At 46.1% G+C, this 17466-nt stretch overlaps 1 protein-coding gene across 4 annotated transcripts in view; it reads right to left on the bottom strand.

The window, feature by feature from the left end:
* Positions 1-17466, bottom strand: part of WDR26 (WD repeat domain 26) — a 79024-nt gene that overhangs the window by 37246 nt on the left and 24312 nt on the right. For all 4 annotated transcript variants that reach the window (XM_040351381.1, XM_040351382.1, XM_040351383.1 and 1 more), the window contains exons 2-3: positions 15460-15559; positions 15254-15310 (exon numbers count right to left, since the gene is read on the bottom strand). In XM_040351381.1, the coding sequence (XP_040207315.1) occupies positions 15254-15310; positions 15460-15559 (157 nt within the window). The remainder of the gene's footprint in view (positions 1-15253; positions 15311-15459; positions 15560-17466) is intronic.

The raw sequence follows: 17466 nt of genomic DNA, 5'->3' as shown, positions 1-17466 counted from the left end.
CAGCCATGTGTGGCCAGTTTCAATCCAGGAAGCTTTGGTGGAACTACAGTTGTCAGCTTAACCAAAGCTCAACGCTTCAATTGCTCTGAAACAGAACAAAAAAACAAAAACAAAGAAGTTCACTTCCAAGGCCTTGGGAACAGAGGGAATGTCAGACCCAATGAGAGTTTGACAGTCTCACATTACAGAGTGTCTGCTATAGGCATAAAGGATTGTGGGCCTGCGTCTGTAAAGTGACTTGGACTGCAGACAAGAAGATCTGGAGGAAATTAAACAATTACACGAGCCAAACCGCAGAGCGACTAGAACACTAAAAATACAGATGAGTGTTCCACACAGACCAAACGAGAGGTCAAAGGGCTTTTTTGTTTGTTATGGTTACGAGGACACCATGCTTTTAAAAGGCCACAATTGACAAATGTCTGTGGCGTTACCTCACTTCCTGTGCAGGCCACCATCCCCCACCGCACAGGAAGCCCATCGCATCAACAAAACAAACCAGCTGGAAGCAAACCTCGAGGCAACAGTCAGCTGATTCCTGGATTCAAAACAAAAAAACACAACACAGCCTGTTCTGAAAAGCAGCCCGAAAGGTCAAACTGCAAAATGTTTGTCCAGCTCTAAAAAAACACCCATAGGAAGGAGCTGCATCCCCCTTTTGGGCAGGTGTTGGTGACTCATGTCTGTGGGTGCCCACTGATGCAGCTGGCAGGTTAGAAAAAAGAAGCACAAGTAACTACTGTTCCCTCCTGGTAAGAGGCCAGTGCTGGTCACCTCTCCACCCATCATTTCTCCATTACATCTGAACGCCGGGCAGATATGTATGGAGAGCTGTATCTATTAATACACTATTACAAGAGACATAAAGGATTTTAATTTTTGCAGTTTTATACTAACCTAGGTGGATGCTGCATCTGTCCCCCTGCGCCTCTACACAGAGAACCGAGCGATCATACATCACTGATCGCTTTGTTTTCAGAGCTCCGTGAGCAGAGAGCTGTAGACTGTCAGTCACAGCTCTCTACTCTGCCCCTTCCGAGCTGTGGAGGGGGCGGGGGCGGCCAAGCTCAGTCTCTCAGCAGCTTGCCAAAAGGGTGAGCCAGATGTCAATCCAGGCAGCTGGAGGGTCCAGACTTGTGATGACACGGTGCCGTGATGTCAGCAGAGAGCGGACTTCTGCTAAAGACGGGTCACAGAAGTGCAAAACAAGTTGTACTCCAGTGATCCATAGGAGAAGTCCAGCCAAACGAGCCAAAGTATCTGAATTTAACTTTGCATCTGCCTCTTGCAGTCGCTGTACAGCAGAGATTAGTGAGGGAGCAGAAGAAATAGAACATACTGCTGACAACAGTATGCTGGAATTTTATTTTTTTCGGTCTTTACTTACCTTTTTTCGGCTTCCGGGTTCTCGCTCCCCCGGGGAGTAGGCGTTCCTAAGCTCTGCATAGATGAGTGACGTGCGCCTCATTGCCTTCCGAAAATATCCGAGTGGGACTCGGCACTTTACGGCGCCTGTGCAGTCAGCTCTACACGGCAGGCGCCGTATAGCGCCGGAAAGAGCCGAGACCCCGTCGGATATTTTCGGAAGGCGATGACGCGCACGTCAATCATCTATGCAGAGCTCCCCATCGGGGAAAAGGAGCAACACGCCCACTCCCCGCAAGGAAGAAGACCCGGAAGTGCGGCTGAAGACAGGCAAGTGTACACAATAAAAAATTGACAACGCTACAAGCCTTTATTAAGGCTAGAGATAGGTTAGGCAAATAAATCAATTTTAGGGTGAACCCCTGCTTTAAGGTGCAAAAACGTCTGGCAGTGACCGGCCCCCTAGCCCCCCATTTTACTTACCTGAGCCCTGTAACCAAGGCAGAGATGTTCCCTCCCTCTCTACGTGGGGTCCCGGCTCTTGATTGGATAGATTGATAGCAGCGTAGCCATTGGCTCCCCCACTGCTGTCAAACAAATCCAATGACGCTGGCGCAGGGGCCGAGCGCGCCCACAAGGTAACCCCCCTGGGAGAACGCATCTCCTAGGGGGTAATCTGATGCGAGGGAGGAGCCACGAGTGCTGCCGGGGGACCTCAGAGGAGGATCGGGACCACTCTGTGCAAAACGAGCTACACAGTGGAAGTATGGCATGTTTGTCATTTAAAAAATAAAACACAAAGGTTTAGTGTCCATTTAAAGCAGAGTTCCACCCATTTCTGTGGGTGGAACTTTAATATCAGCAGCTACAAAAAGTGTAGCTGCTGGCTTTTATTAAAACAGACACTCAGCTATCCCACAGTCCAGCGATGCGGCCGCCCGAAGCCTCGCTTCTCACCTTCTCCTCGGCACCTGCATTGCAAGTGTGGGCATACGGCTGTGACAGATTCTGAATGGCCAGGCAAACTTCTGGGACCTGTGACAAGTCCCAGAAGATTACATGCCAAATGTGGCATGTCAGGAGTACTTTAAGTGGTTAAAGCGGAGTTCCACCCAAAATGACAGAGCCTCTGAGATTTGGCGTTTACAAGTTAAAACAAAATTACTTAGAACCCCCAAACATTCAAAAAATAAATACATTTCTAACACCCTAGAGAATAAAACGTCAGTCATTGTAATACTTTTTATTTGCGTTGCGGTCTTACAAACCCACTTTTTTTTTTTCTTCCCCTCAATTTTTTTTTCACCTTTTTGAATAAAAAAACAAAACAAAAAACACAGTAAAGTTAGCTCAATTTTTTTTCCTATATTGTGAAAGAATGTTACGCTGAGTAAATTGATACCAAACATGTCACGCTTCAAAATTGTGCCCGTTCTAGGAATGGCGACAAAACTTTAACCCTTAAAAATCTCTATAGACAAAGTTTCAAAACAATTCTACAGGTTGCAGGTTTTGAGTTACAGAGGGGGTCTAGGGCTAGAATTATTGCTCTCACTCCAACGATCGCGACAATGTTTTGCAGAACTGCCCATCACTTAAATATCTGCCCCGAACATCTACAAATCCACCCCTCACCGACATGACCACGCCTCGGCAGCGCAGGGCAAAATCTGACACAAATATTTCTTCCATCAGCTATTGTGCGCATCATGCGGATCATAAAATCAGCTGTTGTGCTGTTCCGTGCAGCTCGTCGCGGGCACTTCAACAGAACACCGGCACTGGGGAGCTACAGTTTGAGGGAACCATGAATGCCAACATGGACTGTGACATACTGAAGCAGAGCATGATCTCCCTCCCTTCGGAGACTGGGCTGCAGGGCAGTATTCCAACATAAGGACCCCAAACACACCTCCAAAACTACCACTGCCTTGCTAAAGAAGCTGAGGGTAAATGTGATGGACTGGCCAAGCATGTCTACAGACCTAAACCCTATTGACCATCTGTGGGGCATCCTCAAAATGGAAGGTGGAGGAGTACAAGGTCTCCAACATCCACCAGCTTCGTGATATCATCATGGAGGAGGAATGGAAGAGGACTCCAGTGGCAACCTGTGAAGCTCTGGTGAACTCCATGCCCAAGAGGGTTAAGGCAGTGCTGGAAAATGGTGGCCACAGAAAAAATATTGATACTTTGGGCCCAATTTGGACATTTTAACTTTGAGGTGTACTCACTTTTGTTGTCAGCGGTTTAGACATGAATGGCTGTGTATCAAGTTATTTTGAGGGGACAGCAAATTTACACAAGCTGTACACTCACTATCTACAAAAATGTGAGGGGTGTACTCACATATATATATATATATATATATATATATATATCTTTTTGAACTAGTTAAAGGTGTGTTTGCTGACCACACAGGCACAATAAAAAAAAAAAAAAAAAAAACACACTACACACAAAAGCACAAAAAGCAATTACAAAACCACCTGCGTGCTCTAGAAAAACTTTAGACAATATTGTCTTTAGTGCTGTGGAATGAATAGCTAGAATGCACCACACACATTTGTACTGGCACAAATAAGAGTGTTCTAGTGTTCACACAAAGGTTGGGGGCATTCATTTTGAGACAACTATGCAGTTAACCGTCATTTCTAATACCGTTTTCCCCCACCCTGTCATACAAATTGTCACATTTATAATACAAATTGTCACATTTATAAAAAAAATCATCTGATAAAACGGGTTTTAATATGTTTTAATTTTGCATTTAGCATGCAAGAACTAAAATCAGATTAGTAATATCCATTTGTAACACGGATTGCATGGCTGGTTTATTGTAAACACTAGTCTGACCCTCTGTTCTGTAAAAGCATGTTATGGAACAGAATCAGAAAAACACCAAACCAAGAGACCGATCCAACCTCAAAATTAGAGATGTATAATATAATCTATCTATCTATCTATCTATCTATCTATCTATCTATCTATCTATCTATCTATCTATCTATCTATATATACACACACATATACACACACACACATACACACATATATATATATACACATATATACACACACACTATTTTTTTATTAAATACTTCCAGCTCAGATTAATGCGCAAAAAACAAACAAAAAAAAAACAGCCACAATTAAAGTTGGGGGAACCACAAAATGCAGTAATTTAATTGGGAATTCAGGCAGGCACGGGTATAGCTGCCATCTTGATACAAAAGCGATGTTAAAGCGTCACTAAACCCCCCCCCCAAAAAAAAAGTTAAATAAATGGTGCATTACATGCTGTTCAAAACTCACTTAGTCACTATGAGATTTGTTTTATGTATTCTGCAAAAAGCCTGGCTGATCCTGCTGTTCTCCATCTACCCATTCTGTGCATGTCCCCAATGTAGTTGGGGATTTTTCAAAGCAGTATTGGCAACTCTGCACATGCTCAGTTTTCAGTGAATTTCTATACTGAGCATTTCCTCATCACATCTGAGCAGCCCATGTGACTACAGTCGCACATGTGGACGCATACACCGTGGTAAAGTGGGTAATTAGTGGTCGATAGTCCAAATAAACATATGGCACCTCATCCCTTAATTGAGTAGAAAGAGGGAATGGAGTAGTATGGGATTATTGCAGTGCCAAAACAGAAACCAAACAAAGCAGATATATAAAAATAAAAAAAGTTTTATTGACTACACTATACGGCGGCTGCGCACCGACGTTCGGCTTCTTTCGGCAACTCATGACGCGTAGTATGCGACGGTCGGAAGCCCGTCAATCAGATAGGAACGCCCAGTTCCGCAGAAGACATACCCGGAAGCGGTTAAAGAAAAAGGGGGGGGGGGATTGTCATTAGGAAAACTCGGCTGAATGTAATGTTAAAAATTTATTTTTTGGGTGAACCTCCACTTTAAGTGTTAAAACCCTTCGCACAGTACCTCCCAGGGGGCGAATCCCCCGGGTACATCCCTCTCTCCGCCTCATGCAGCCCCAGTTCGTAACAAGCAGTACAAACAAAAGGAGGGGAGGGTGCCGTGTCCGTCCATGAACTCAGAGAAATGGATTTTACGATGAGTACAAAAACCCTATTTTCTCTTCTGTTCATGGACGGACACAGCAGCAATTGACCTTAGGGACGTCCCCAAGCAGTGTCAAAAAAAAATTGAGGGGTGGGAAAAACACAGCAAACCAAACTTTACCCCAAACAAACCAGAGTTCCTCAATGGAGGAACTTCAACCTTAAACAGCCGCCTGTAAAACCTTGCGGCCAAAGGAGGTATCCGAAGATGCACTCACATCCACCTTGTAAAACTTTGAGAAGGTGTGGACTGACGACCAGGTCGCTGCCTTACACACCTGTAAAACAGACGCTTGATGGCGGAAAGCCCAAGAGGCACCAATCGCCCTGGTCCAATGCACCGTAACCGGAAAGGGAGGCGCCCGCCCCTTTAGGGCATAGGCCTGAAGCACGACCTGTCAGATCCACCTAGAAATGGTGGCCATAGAGACCGCCAGACCTTTCTTATGGCCAGTCACCGACACGAACAGGGAATTCGACTTCCGAAACGGAGCCGTAGCAGACAAGTCCACCCGTAGGGCTCAAACCACGTCCAACGAATGCAATGTGGCCTCCTTCGGGTTCTTTGGCCGAGGACATGAGGATGGCAAAAAAAAATGTCCTCATTAATGTGAAAATCCGAAACAACCTTTGGAAGGAATGACGGCCGCAGCACCACCTTGTCCTTGTGGATGACCAAGAAAGGAGCCTTGCAAGACACCCGTCTGACCAAAGTAATTGCCACCAGAAAAACCACCTTCTGGGACAGAGTCAACAAGGGAATCTTTCGAATGTCCTCAAACGGAGACTCTTGAAGCACCGAGAGGACCAAGTTCAAGTCCCATGGAGGCGGTGGAGGACGCACAGGAGGGGCCACATGCCGAACCCCCTTTACAAAACGTACGCACCAGGGAGTGCGCCGCCAATGGTCACTGAAAGTAAACAGCCAAGGCCGAAATCTGACTCTTAACCGTACTTAAGGTGAGCGCCTGATCCACTCCATGCTGTAAGAACAGCAGAATCCGGGACATCACGTATGTATGGGGGTGCCAATTCATCGCCTCACACAGAGATGTAGGCCTTCCACGTATGATGGCAAATCCTCCGTGAAGTAGACTTTCGTACACGTTACATGGAAGAAATCACTGAGTCCGACAGGCCTCAGTCCTTCAGCACCTGGCTCTCAACAGCCACGCCATCAGGAATGTTGATATCCCCTTTGGCTTCCACTCTGCGCAGCAGGAGGGGAAGAAGCTTCAGAGGAGGGAAGGCGTAGATTAGGCGATAGTGACCCCATGGTGCCACCAACATGTCTGCCCACGGGTCTCTTGACCTGGCCACGAACTGTGATACATTCCGATTGAGACGGGACGCCAGAAGATCCACGTCTGGAGTGCCCCATTTTTGGCACAGACTCTGAAACACTTCCGGGTGTAGCGACCATTCTCCTTGGTCTAGCGTTTGGCGACTTAGGTAGTCGGCCTGCCAGTTCTGCACCCCTGGAATGTACACGGCCGACAGAGCCGGAACGTACCTTTTGGCCCACCGGAGGATACAAGCGACTTCCGTCCCTGCAGCCGAGCTCCGTGTGCCCCCTTGATGATTGACATACGCCACAGCCATTGTGTTGTCGGACTGGATCCTGACTGCACGGTCCTGCAGACCCAGAGACCACTTGGAGAGGCACAGCTTGATCGCCCGGAGCTCCAGGACATTGATTGGTAGGCGGGACTCCTCCCGAGTCCAGCGCCCCTGGGCTGACTGGACACCCCAGATACCCCCCCAGCCGGAGAGGCTGGCATCCGTCGTGACCACAGTCCAATGGCACGTCAGAAACGATTTCCCGGTCTGAAGTACCAGAGATGTCAGCCACCACACTAGGGAGGCTCACCCGGACCTGGTAATCCAGAGACAAAGGGAGCTTGTCCCAACGCGACAGAATCTTTCTGTAACACTCGAGTGTGGAATTGAGCATACAGAACCGCCACGAAAGAGGCCACCATTAGACCCAGAACCCTCATGCAAAAGCGAAGCGACGACAACTTCTGGGTCGCCAACCGCTGTACCGCAGATTGCAGTGTCTGTCGTTTTTCCGTTGGAAAACTCTTGCCTCCAAGGAATCCAGGACCAACCCCAGATACTCCAGCCGTTGAGACGGTACCAACACTGACTTCTGGACATTCAGTAGCCAACCGAATTCCCGTAGGGTCTGGCAAGTGATAGACGCATTCCTCTTCTAACTGAGCTTGAGGAAGCTCTCAGAAGAAGGTCGTCCAGGTTTCCTACAATAGCGATTCCGCGCTACCTCAGCAGGGCCAGAATCAGGACGAGCACCTTGGTGAAAACCTGTGGTGCCGAGGCCAGGCCGAAAGGGAGGGCCACAAATTGAAAGTGGTCCTCTCCAAACGCAAAGCACAGAAATCTTTGGCGTCTTGCGCATATGGGGATATGCAGGTACGCGTCCTTGATATCCAAGGACGCCAGAAAATCCCAGATGGAGTGCCGCCACTACAGAGCGAACCAACTCCATCTTGAACTTTTGCACCTTGACAAAACAGGTGAGGGCCTTGAGATCCAGGATTGGACGGACCCCTTCCTTCTTGGGTACTACAAACAGATTGGAGTAAAACCCCTGAAACCGTTCCATTGAGGGAACCGGCACAATCACTCCCCTGACCAGCAGATCCTGCACAGCCCCTGACAGGGCGTTCCAGAGGAAGCTGGAGGGAAAAAAAAAATCTGTTTGGTGTACAAGAGAGAAACTCTATCTTGTACCCCAAGGAAACTACTTTGCAAACCCATCGGTGGGAAAGAGGACCTCCACCAAGCCGCGAAGTCGGCCCCCCACCCGAGATACGGGCGGGGGCAGACCATAATGCGGAAGGCTTATCCGCAGGCTTGTGGTACCAGGGGCGCTTCTGCCCTTCAGCGGGCGCCTTGGCACCCTGGAAACTTTTTCCTGCCGAACCGGGCCGGCGGAAAATGCTTGGGGGCAGTAAAGGAGGGCCCCTGCTTACGGCGAGGCTCCTTACCTTTACCCGACTGTGGGAGCAGAGTGCTCTTACCTCCCGTGGCATCTTTTATGATGTCATCCAGAGATGCCCCAAAAAGCCGTTCACCCTTAAAAGGGTAAGCCCACCAAGGACTTTTTAGAGGACTGGTCCGCAGACCAACACTTTAGCCACACAAGGCGGCGTAACACCACCGCGGAGGCCCTGGAAAGTAGGGGGAAGCGTGTCCAGGGCCGACTCACAGACAAATTTGAGGTCCTGCACCAACTGGTCGGCCAGGTCCACACAGAGCTCTGAAGCATTCTGCGCCTCCAGCTCCTGCAGCAGCGACTTTGCTCGTTCGTTAAGTGTCTGCGACACTAGAGCCCCGGCCAAGACCGGTCTCACCGCCGACCCCACCACTGTGAACATTGAGCGGGCCACAGCCTCAGCTCTCCTATCTGCGGGGTCCTTAAAAGCTGGAGCCCCTTCCACAAGCAACGTGGTAGCCTTGTTCAGTCTGGACACAGGGGGGTCCACTGACGGAGGAGAGATCCACTTTTTTAGGAAATCCTCCTCAAACGGGTAACAGACCGCAAAGTATTTTGGGACAGAAACAACTTTCTACGGCCGATCCCATTCCTTGTACAATATTTTGTCCAGATTGTCCCTTGCGGCAGCCAAAAGGGACCGGCGTCTCCGATGTCTCCGCCAAATCCTCAAGTTTTTGAGTATCTCGCACCGCAGTCATATGAGCTCCAACAAACGCCTTATCATGCGCTGACCCTGATGCAGAGTCATCCTCACTGTCCGTGTGGGCTAGGCCTGCATTTTCTGACGGAACCAGGGCCGGACGCAGTAGCAGGGCCCGATTCCGTGTCAGAGACATCCCTAGAAGAAGGCGAAGGGAGGGGGCGCTTTTTACCCCCCTTCTGGCCACTCGCCGCTTCAATCCTGGCAACAAACGCCTCAAAGACTGCCGTCATAGCATCCATGGAGGCCGCAGGAACAGGGGCACTAAGGGTTAAATCTGGCATGTCTCGGGGAGAAGCCTCCGGTTCGGACGCCATGCTGAGCCACTGCCAACCTTGTACTGCAAGGCAAGACCCACAGGCCTGCCTCCCGGCCACAACAGAGATCAGGGAATCCCCCAGAGGACTCACCACCCGACCAGGCTGTACTGCTGCTGTGACTGCCCAGAGCGCTGTCCGTGCTGTGCCGTCCCTAAGGAAGTGTGCTGCAGCCATTCGCACCGTTATTCTGGCCGCTAGAGGCAAAACTCTCATCCAAAATTGCCGCCGACATGCAAAAATTAGCATGCGGGCTAAAAGAAAATGGCCGCCGATCGTTTTTAAAAGCAGCCGTCACCGGCAAAATGGCGGCCGAGCACATTGTAAAACACAAACGGTGCCACACACACAGTAATAAAACAGCCAACATGCAGGACCCCTGTTTCCCCCCAGCCCCCCCCCCCCTGCACACACATGGCAGCAATAAAAAAAGCACACACCCCCCCCGACAGCAGCCGCAGCCCCCCAGGCGGACCCCCTACCTCACGGTCGACCACCCAAAATGTGGGAAGGAGGGAGAGGAAGGGAGAGAGGAAAGTAGGGTGGACCCCCGATCGACCTCCCCAGGAATGCACCAGCCGAACCACCATGCCACTGCAAGGGGAATGCTACTTACCTGTCCTGCGCCAACCGGCTGGAGGCATTCCAGACAGAACCATTGTCCACGCAGTTACGGCATGGCTGTCGGCCCGGCACACTGTAACACGGCCATAGAGACCAGTTATATGTGTTCCCTGGAGTGTATAGCTCACCGTCCACCCCTGGAGCAAAGGGGCATGTCGTGGACGGCGTTTGATGGCCGAACACGGGGGGACTACAAGGATCCAGCCTGTCACCCAGTCGGCAGTTGATTGTAGATCCCAGGATCCAAAAATGCAGGAAAAAATAAAATAAAGCGGAAAAAAAAAAAAAAATTCTCTAGAGCATGAGCCCTGAAGAGCCATGTCATCTCCTGACACTAGGCGGAAAAAACTGGGGCTGCATGAGGCAGAAAGAGGGATGTACCCGGGGGATCCGCCCCCTGGGAGGTACTGTGCTGTGTGAAGTGTTTTAACACTTAAAGTGCTGATTTCAGCTTAGTCAATCTCCTAAAAAGGAAGGATAATACCCTAAGGTCAATTGCTGCCGTGTCTGTCCATGAACGGAAGAGAAAAGAGTCCAACTGCCTCTGAACGTACGTTTAGCAGTGTCCCGTGTACATGTGGCCTTAAATGATAGCCAAGTAGCAGCCTTACAAACTTGAGCTACCAAAGCATGATGTTAAATTGCCCCAAAAAGCTGAACACCAGAACTTTGCCTTTTAATATTACAAGCTTGAGAAATAAGCTGATATGGATACAATGAGGAAACAGCAGACTTCAAAGTGGCTGGAACCTTCTGTGCACCAGGTGTGAATTGGACTGGCACATTACAGCAGTCACCATCAAACAACCCTTAACTGCATGAACATCCAATGAAAGAGCCCTGTTCCCTGGCATCTGAGGCCAAGGACCGTAAAAAGGCAACGCAATATCCTGGTTTAGGATAGAACAAAGAAACCCATCTTAAAGCGGAAAGTTACCAACAACTTGATAAAGATATAGTACCTTAGCAAGGAACATGCATGCCACATTAATAAATATGCCACCAAATATAGTGTGTGCTGTAAATTGCCTCTTTCTGCCATTTTGCTGAAGCCCAGAACCCCTGAGCAGCCGTAAATAAAGCAGAAGTAAACCCATTGATTTAACGGTTTCAACACACAGATAAAGAACAACAACAACGGCAATTATAAGTGTACCACATCTACAGTATATCATTTACCACTTCAAAAAGAACCCTTATGTTGGACTTTGCTGGTGCCAAAAGTAAAAACAAATATTTTATTAAAAATATTTAAAAAAAGAAGTATCAAAACCCCTAGGGAACAATCCTTGTCAAGCAATATAGGCCATATATACCATCAATACAAAACTAGCTTTGCTCAACTGTCCAAGAGGCCAATGAGATTCACAACTTTGAGCTTCTTCAGGACCTTGGCAGCAAAAGAGAAATAGCCTAAGGCTGCTTTCACACCGAGGCACTTTGCAGGTGCCATAGCACAAAAAATAGCACCTGCAAAGCGCCTTGAAAGAGCCTCTCATTTCATTCCAATGTGAAAGCTGAGGGCTTTTACATTGGAGCGGTGCGCTGGCAGGACGGTAAAAAAAAAAAGTGTCCTGCTAGCCGCATCTTTGCAGCGCTGTAGGAGCGCCCCTGCCCATTGAAATCAATGGGCAGCGCCAGCGAACCGCCGGCAAAGTGCAGAGGGCGGTTTTAACGCGTTGCCAAAAAATTAAGGCGCTGCTTAGTGTGAAAGCAGCCCAACTGGGGAAGAAAAAAAAAACCCCACATAGAAGTATAACATGCATAGCATCAAATATTATCATATCACTTACACATCGCTCGAGTATGACAAAGAAATGGTGGTCAAATGACATGTGTCAAACTTGCGTGGCTGACAAAGCAGAAAATCAGGGTAATAGTGGTAGTACTTGGCAACAAGAAATTTATATATATATATATTATATATATATATATATATATATATATATATATATATATATATATATATATATATATATATATATATATATATATATATATATATATATATATATATATATATATATATACACATACACACACACACACACACATATACACACACACCACCACCTCTGGCTCAGACCCTTTGGTGCCTACTCACCACAATCACTTGTAAACACAGAAGTCTGGTTTCTGTGTTTACAAGTGACAGCTTTGTAACCCCCTGAACTCTGCACTCTGCATGTAATGCAATTCTGGTATTTAATGCCCCTTTAAGACCCTTCTACTGTTTGTGAAATCTGAACGGGTCGTGGTTGAGTTCTTGCACCTATTTTCTGAGAAAAGAAAAAAAAGCTATATATATATATATATATATTTTTTTATATATATATATATATATATATATATATATATATATATATATATATATATATATATATATATATATATATATATATATATATATATATATATATATATATATATATATATATATATATACATACATATATACATACATATATACATACATATACATATATATATATACACATACATATATATACACATACACACATACACAAAATTGATATTCGAGTCTGGCCTCCACACCCAATCCTATTACCCATTGTCATTTCTATATATAGGTTTGAGAACCACTTGTTACCCCGATTTGCTGCTTTGTCAGCCACGCAAGTTTGATATGGACACCTGCCATTTGACCAAGGTCTCCTTGCCATACTCCTTAAAGCGGAGTTCCGGCCACAATTTCACTTTTTAAATATAAATAACCCTGTAATACACAAGCTTAATGTATTCTCGTAAAGTTAGTCTGTAAACTAAGGTCCGTTTTGTTAGGTTGTTACAGCATTTAGACACTTTATAAAATAGAAATTGACTGGGGCCATCTTAAGTGTGGGCATCATGAAGCCAGACTGTAGGACTTCCTGTATTTCAGCCTTGCAAATCTCGCACATGCTCAGTGCTGCACAAGCAGTGTCAGATCAGGTTTCATCACCTGTGCTGTCCAAGTCACATGATTCTTTGAGACTGGGGAGTGCACAGACTCCTGGAAAGTTACACCCACTACATTCCCAGGAGTCTGTGCGGTGTAGGTTAGGAAGCATTAAGCACCTAGGTGCAGGAAGTGGGAAGATTAACTATTCTGCATAGCAACAACACTTTGAAGGCATCTAAAAAAAAAAAAAAAAAAAATTCGTAAAGGACTAATGACATTTTTTTTTTAAAACTACTGATGTAATGTTATATTTATGGGTGGAACTCCACTTTAAGCGATGTGTAAGCGACACAAATATATTTGATGCTACACGTTATATCATATACTTAAACTGTTTTTTTCAGTTAGGCCTCATGTACACTGCTGCTGCTAAAACCGACATTCAGACCCCTTTCACACCGAGGCGCTTTAGCGCTAAAAATAGCGCCTGCAAAGTGCCATGAAAGAGCCACTCCATTCACTCCAGTGTGAAAGCCAGGAGGGCAATGCACTGCTGAACCCTGCAAGGGTAAGGCTGGCCATGGATAAAATTTCTCAATCCCCTTTTCTCTCCCCAAAAAATTGCATAATCTCTCCCCAGATAGTGTTTTCTTTTGGTGGTATTTGATCACCTCTGCGGTTTTTTTTTATAAAACAAAAGACAGACAAGAAAACTTCTATTCACTTTCTGCTATACAAAAAGAAAAAAAAAACTGCACGGACACTGTATAAATTACACTGTCAGGGTAGGGGTTAACATCAGGGGCAAGCAAAGGGTTAACCACTCCCTGGGTGTGTTTTCTTACCCTGTGTGCACCGAGTCGAGGAAGAGGCACCGTGTTTCTAATTGTCAGAAATCACAGATCTCTCTCTCCCCCTCGCTGACAGAACGATGGTCTGCCTTGTTTACGTAGGCGACCGATGTTCTGTCACTTCATTCCGAAGTTTACTTGTAACAGGCAGACATACCTGGAGGGAACACACCCCACATGAGAAACAAACATGTATTCCCAGCTGCTGTACGTCTTGCCAGTACAAAACTTGTGTAACTATTTTTAGATCACATCATACAGTCTGCAGTGACTAGTATGGTCCCTGAACAAACACAGAAAGCCTTGTGTCACAAACCTGGCAACAGTTGGAACAATCAGACAGTAGCATGCAACCAGCTGCTCCGGTTTTAGCTCCAAACAGAACACTCAGGTCACAAGTGCCACCTTGTTAAGCCCACAAAGCAGCAACCCTGACACTCCTTTCAGTCATTCGTGTGCCAAACTATAATTCACAATTAAAAAAAGTAATACGGAGGGTCCACTTAAACGGTTGCATTAAGGTGCATTCCAATATAAAGTGGCCTGGCTTAGTTCAATGCATGTAGATAAGGTGTAACCAAAGGCAAACTGCACAGTCAAATCACAATAAACCTGTGTATTATCCCGAATGCTCTGCTCCCCCACCCCAAAGCACCTTGTCCCCATGTTGATAAAGGCTAACCGCCTGCTCTGACATCTGACAGTTCATAAATAGGTTAGGGGCGGAGCCCACTTGTGGCACAGCCCCCTTGTGACATCACAGACCCAGCATGCATCTTCCCCAGGTGACGTCACCTGGTGGCTCTGCCCCTTACCTATTTAAGAACTCTCAGAGGAGTAGGCAGTCAGCCTTTATCATTGGCAGAGTTGTTTATATTTTTTCCCCTCCCAGGTCTGTTGGGCACCCTGATTGATGATGGATTTACATCGGGGGGGACGTTTTTTTTATTATTATTCTAGAAAATGGTCTCTTGATTTTTTTTTTATCCTACCACTTTTTTTGGTGACTGGGTAGGGGTTTGCAGCTGGCAAAATCAATTTAAAGTGTAATTTTGTGTGTCAGTTTGCTGCAGCAGGTTCTATACAAGGAACAGATGCACCACTTTACAAGCAGACTAAGGGGAGCCCACCAAGGCACTATATTGTTTCACTTTAAATCATTAAAATCAATGTGCCTTTAAAAAAGGGCAGTACCCAGGCTCCCATACCCTTTAAATGGCTAATAACTTGCATAGAGGTCTTCAAAATGGGGACGATTGATTTTTCAAGTTCGGGTCCCATAGAGCTTACGGCTCGGGCCTGAACTTTTTACATGTTCGGGAGTTCACTAGCCAGGACGATTAACCAGCTACAAATTCAATAAACTGATCAGAAAGGTTACTTACCATTACTGAATGAGGAGTGTGCACTAAGGACTTGAGTTCATTAAGATCGTTCTCCGCCTGCAAAAATAAAAACCAAAACGGCTTCAGAGGGTTGCCAACGTTTTTCACCACAGCCAACAATTTCCTATATACAGCATCTCGCATCAGGATCTGTGTACCCAACAACTGCTATGAAAGGTTAAATGGAGTGGCAGTAGCAGCATTACCTTGTCCCACTCCCCTTCCATGACATGGTTGCGGAATTTGGTAGCCGCAGAATGTTCTAAGCGACATCCTGATTCTTGCATGAGGAGGTCAACCGTCTGGCTGCAAGAGAGATACAGTGTCAGAAACCTTACCATGAGCTGCAGCAATATGGACTGTTAGCGCACACACATATAACTGGCCTTAGGTGACTATGTTGAGAACTGTTGCCTTGCCATGAGGGGCGCCAAACAACCACAACATACACAAGGCAGCAGATCTAGTTTAAATAGTCTGCCATTTTGCCCTGAATGGACAAAGTAAAAAAAGGTTCTCCTTGTAAGTAGTTTGCCAAAAAAATAAAAATCACACGAAAATGCAGAATTAGACAGTGACCCATAATTAAATAGGAATACATTATATACACAGTCACTTTGTTTTGCTTTATAAAGCTACCAGTTACTCCCCCCCCCCCCAAAAAAAAAAAAAAAAAAAAAAAAAAACACACCCCACACACATGGTAGGTTATACAACATATGCAAAAAAATAATAAAAAAGACCAGCATGTTTGTGTGTTAGTTCTTTAAAGTGGTTGTAAAACCCTTGCATGTACCCAGTGAAGTGACTGGTCTCAGGTGACACAGAAGAAACAAATCCTCCTACATAAGTTGTACCCGTTTGTCTGCGGTCTTCGCTTCTCTATAGCTGTTGAAAGTCCAGAATTTCTAATGCTTGTCTGGGAGTTCAGAAAAAGGGGACAGAGCTCACCTTACTCTCTGCAGAGTGCAGCGAAGAGAGGTTTGAGAGCCAATTGGGGTTAAGGGCAGGGCTTGACAAATTTGCTTGGAATCTAGGAGCCAGCTAAAAAAGTTAGGTGCCAGAAATGCACCCCGTCCTGCAGAGCTCACGCGCAGAAGCGAACGCATACGTGAGTAGCGCCCGCATATGAAAGCGGTGTTCAAACCACAAGTGAGGTATCGCTGCGATTGGTAGAGCGAGAGCAATAATTCTAGCCCCAGACCTCCAACTCAAAACATGCAACCTGTAGAATTTTTAAATGTTGCCTGTGGAGATTTTAAAGGGTAAAAGTTTGTCGCCATTCCACGAGCGGACGCAATTTTGAAGCGTGACATGCTGCGCATCAATTTACTCGGCGTAACATTATCTTTCACGATATAAAAAAAAAAAAAAAATTATATTAGGCCAACTTTACTGGTGTTTTTTTTTTTATTAAAAAAGGGTGTATTTTTTCCCCAAAAAGTGCGCTTGTAAGACCCGCTGCGCAAATACAGTGTGACAGAAAGTATTGCAACAACCGCCATTTTATTCTCTAGGGTGTTACAAAAAAAAAAAGTGGGGGTTCTAATTAGAGAGGAGATGGCAGTGAAAACAGACAGTGGAAGCTCCATTAGCATTGCTGGTTGTCTTGTCATACCAACGGCCACTACAGGATGGCGCCAGATCACAGAAGGAAGCATAGGCCTGCAGAAGGCGGCAAAGCCGCGGCCTCAATTAACCAGCCGGCGCAGCTCGACACGATAGCGCGGTGGGGGGGGGGGGGGCACGGAGACACAGGATGCCCCAGGTTGCCAATTCTAGTCGCAATGGTGACCTGGCGCTAGAGGTTTGTCGAACCATGGTTAAGGGACACACACATTAACACAGGAACAGAGCTAAGGCCGTCAATAAGCTGGAGGCCCCTTCCTGTCGGCATTTTTTTTTTTTGGTGTTCGGTAAACTTGTCAGGAGTCAGTCATGTCAATAGAGGAACAAAACAGCAGACAGAAATTACACTAGTGCTCGATAGAGACAAGTACACACTATAGGGGATATGCTTTGTTCATATTTCATGTCTGAAATTTACAACCAAATTTAAGTGAATTTACAAAAAAAAACAAAAAAAAAAAAAACAAACAATACACCACACACATTCTACAGTGTTGTATGGCGTACACAGACCCATTCAGGAGCATTTATAATAACTATAAAAAGGCAATGTCATTTAGAAAATACATTTCAAAGTAGTACTA

This window comes from Rana temporaria, chromosome 4 (assembly GCF_905171775.1).
Source record: "Rana temporaria chromosome 4, aRanTem1.1, whole genome shotgun sequence".
NCBI classification, from domain to species: domain Eukaryota; kingdom Metazoa; phylum Chordata; class Amphibia; order Anura; family Ranidae; genus Rana; species Rana temporaria.
The sequence above is the reverse complement of the archived record's forward strand: the minus strand, read 5'-3'. Positions and strand labels throughout refer to the sequence as shown.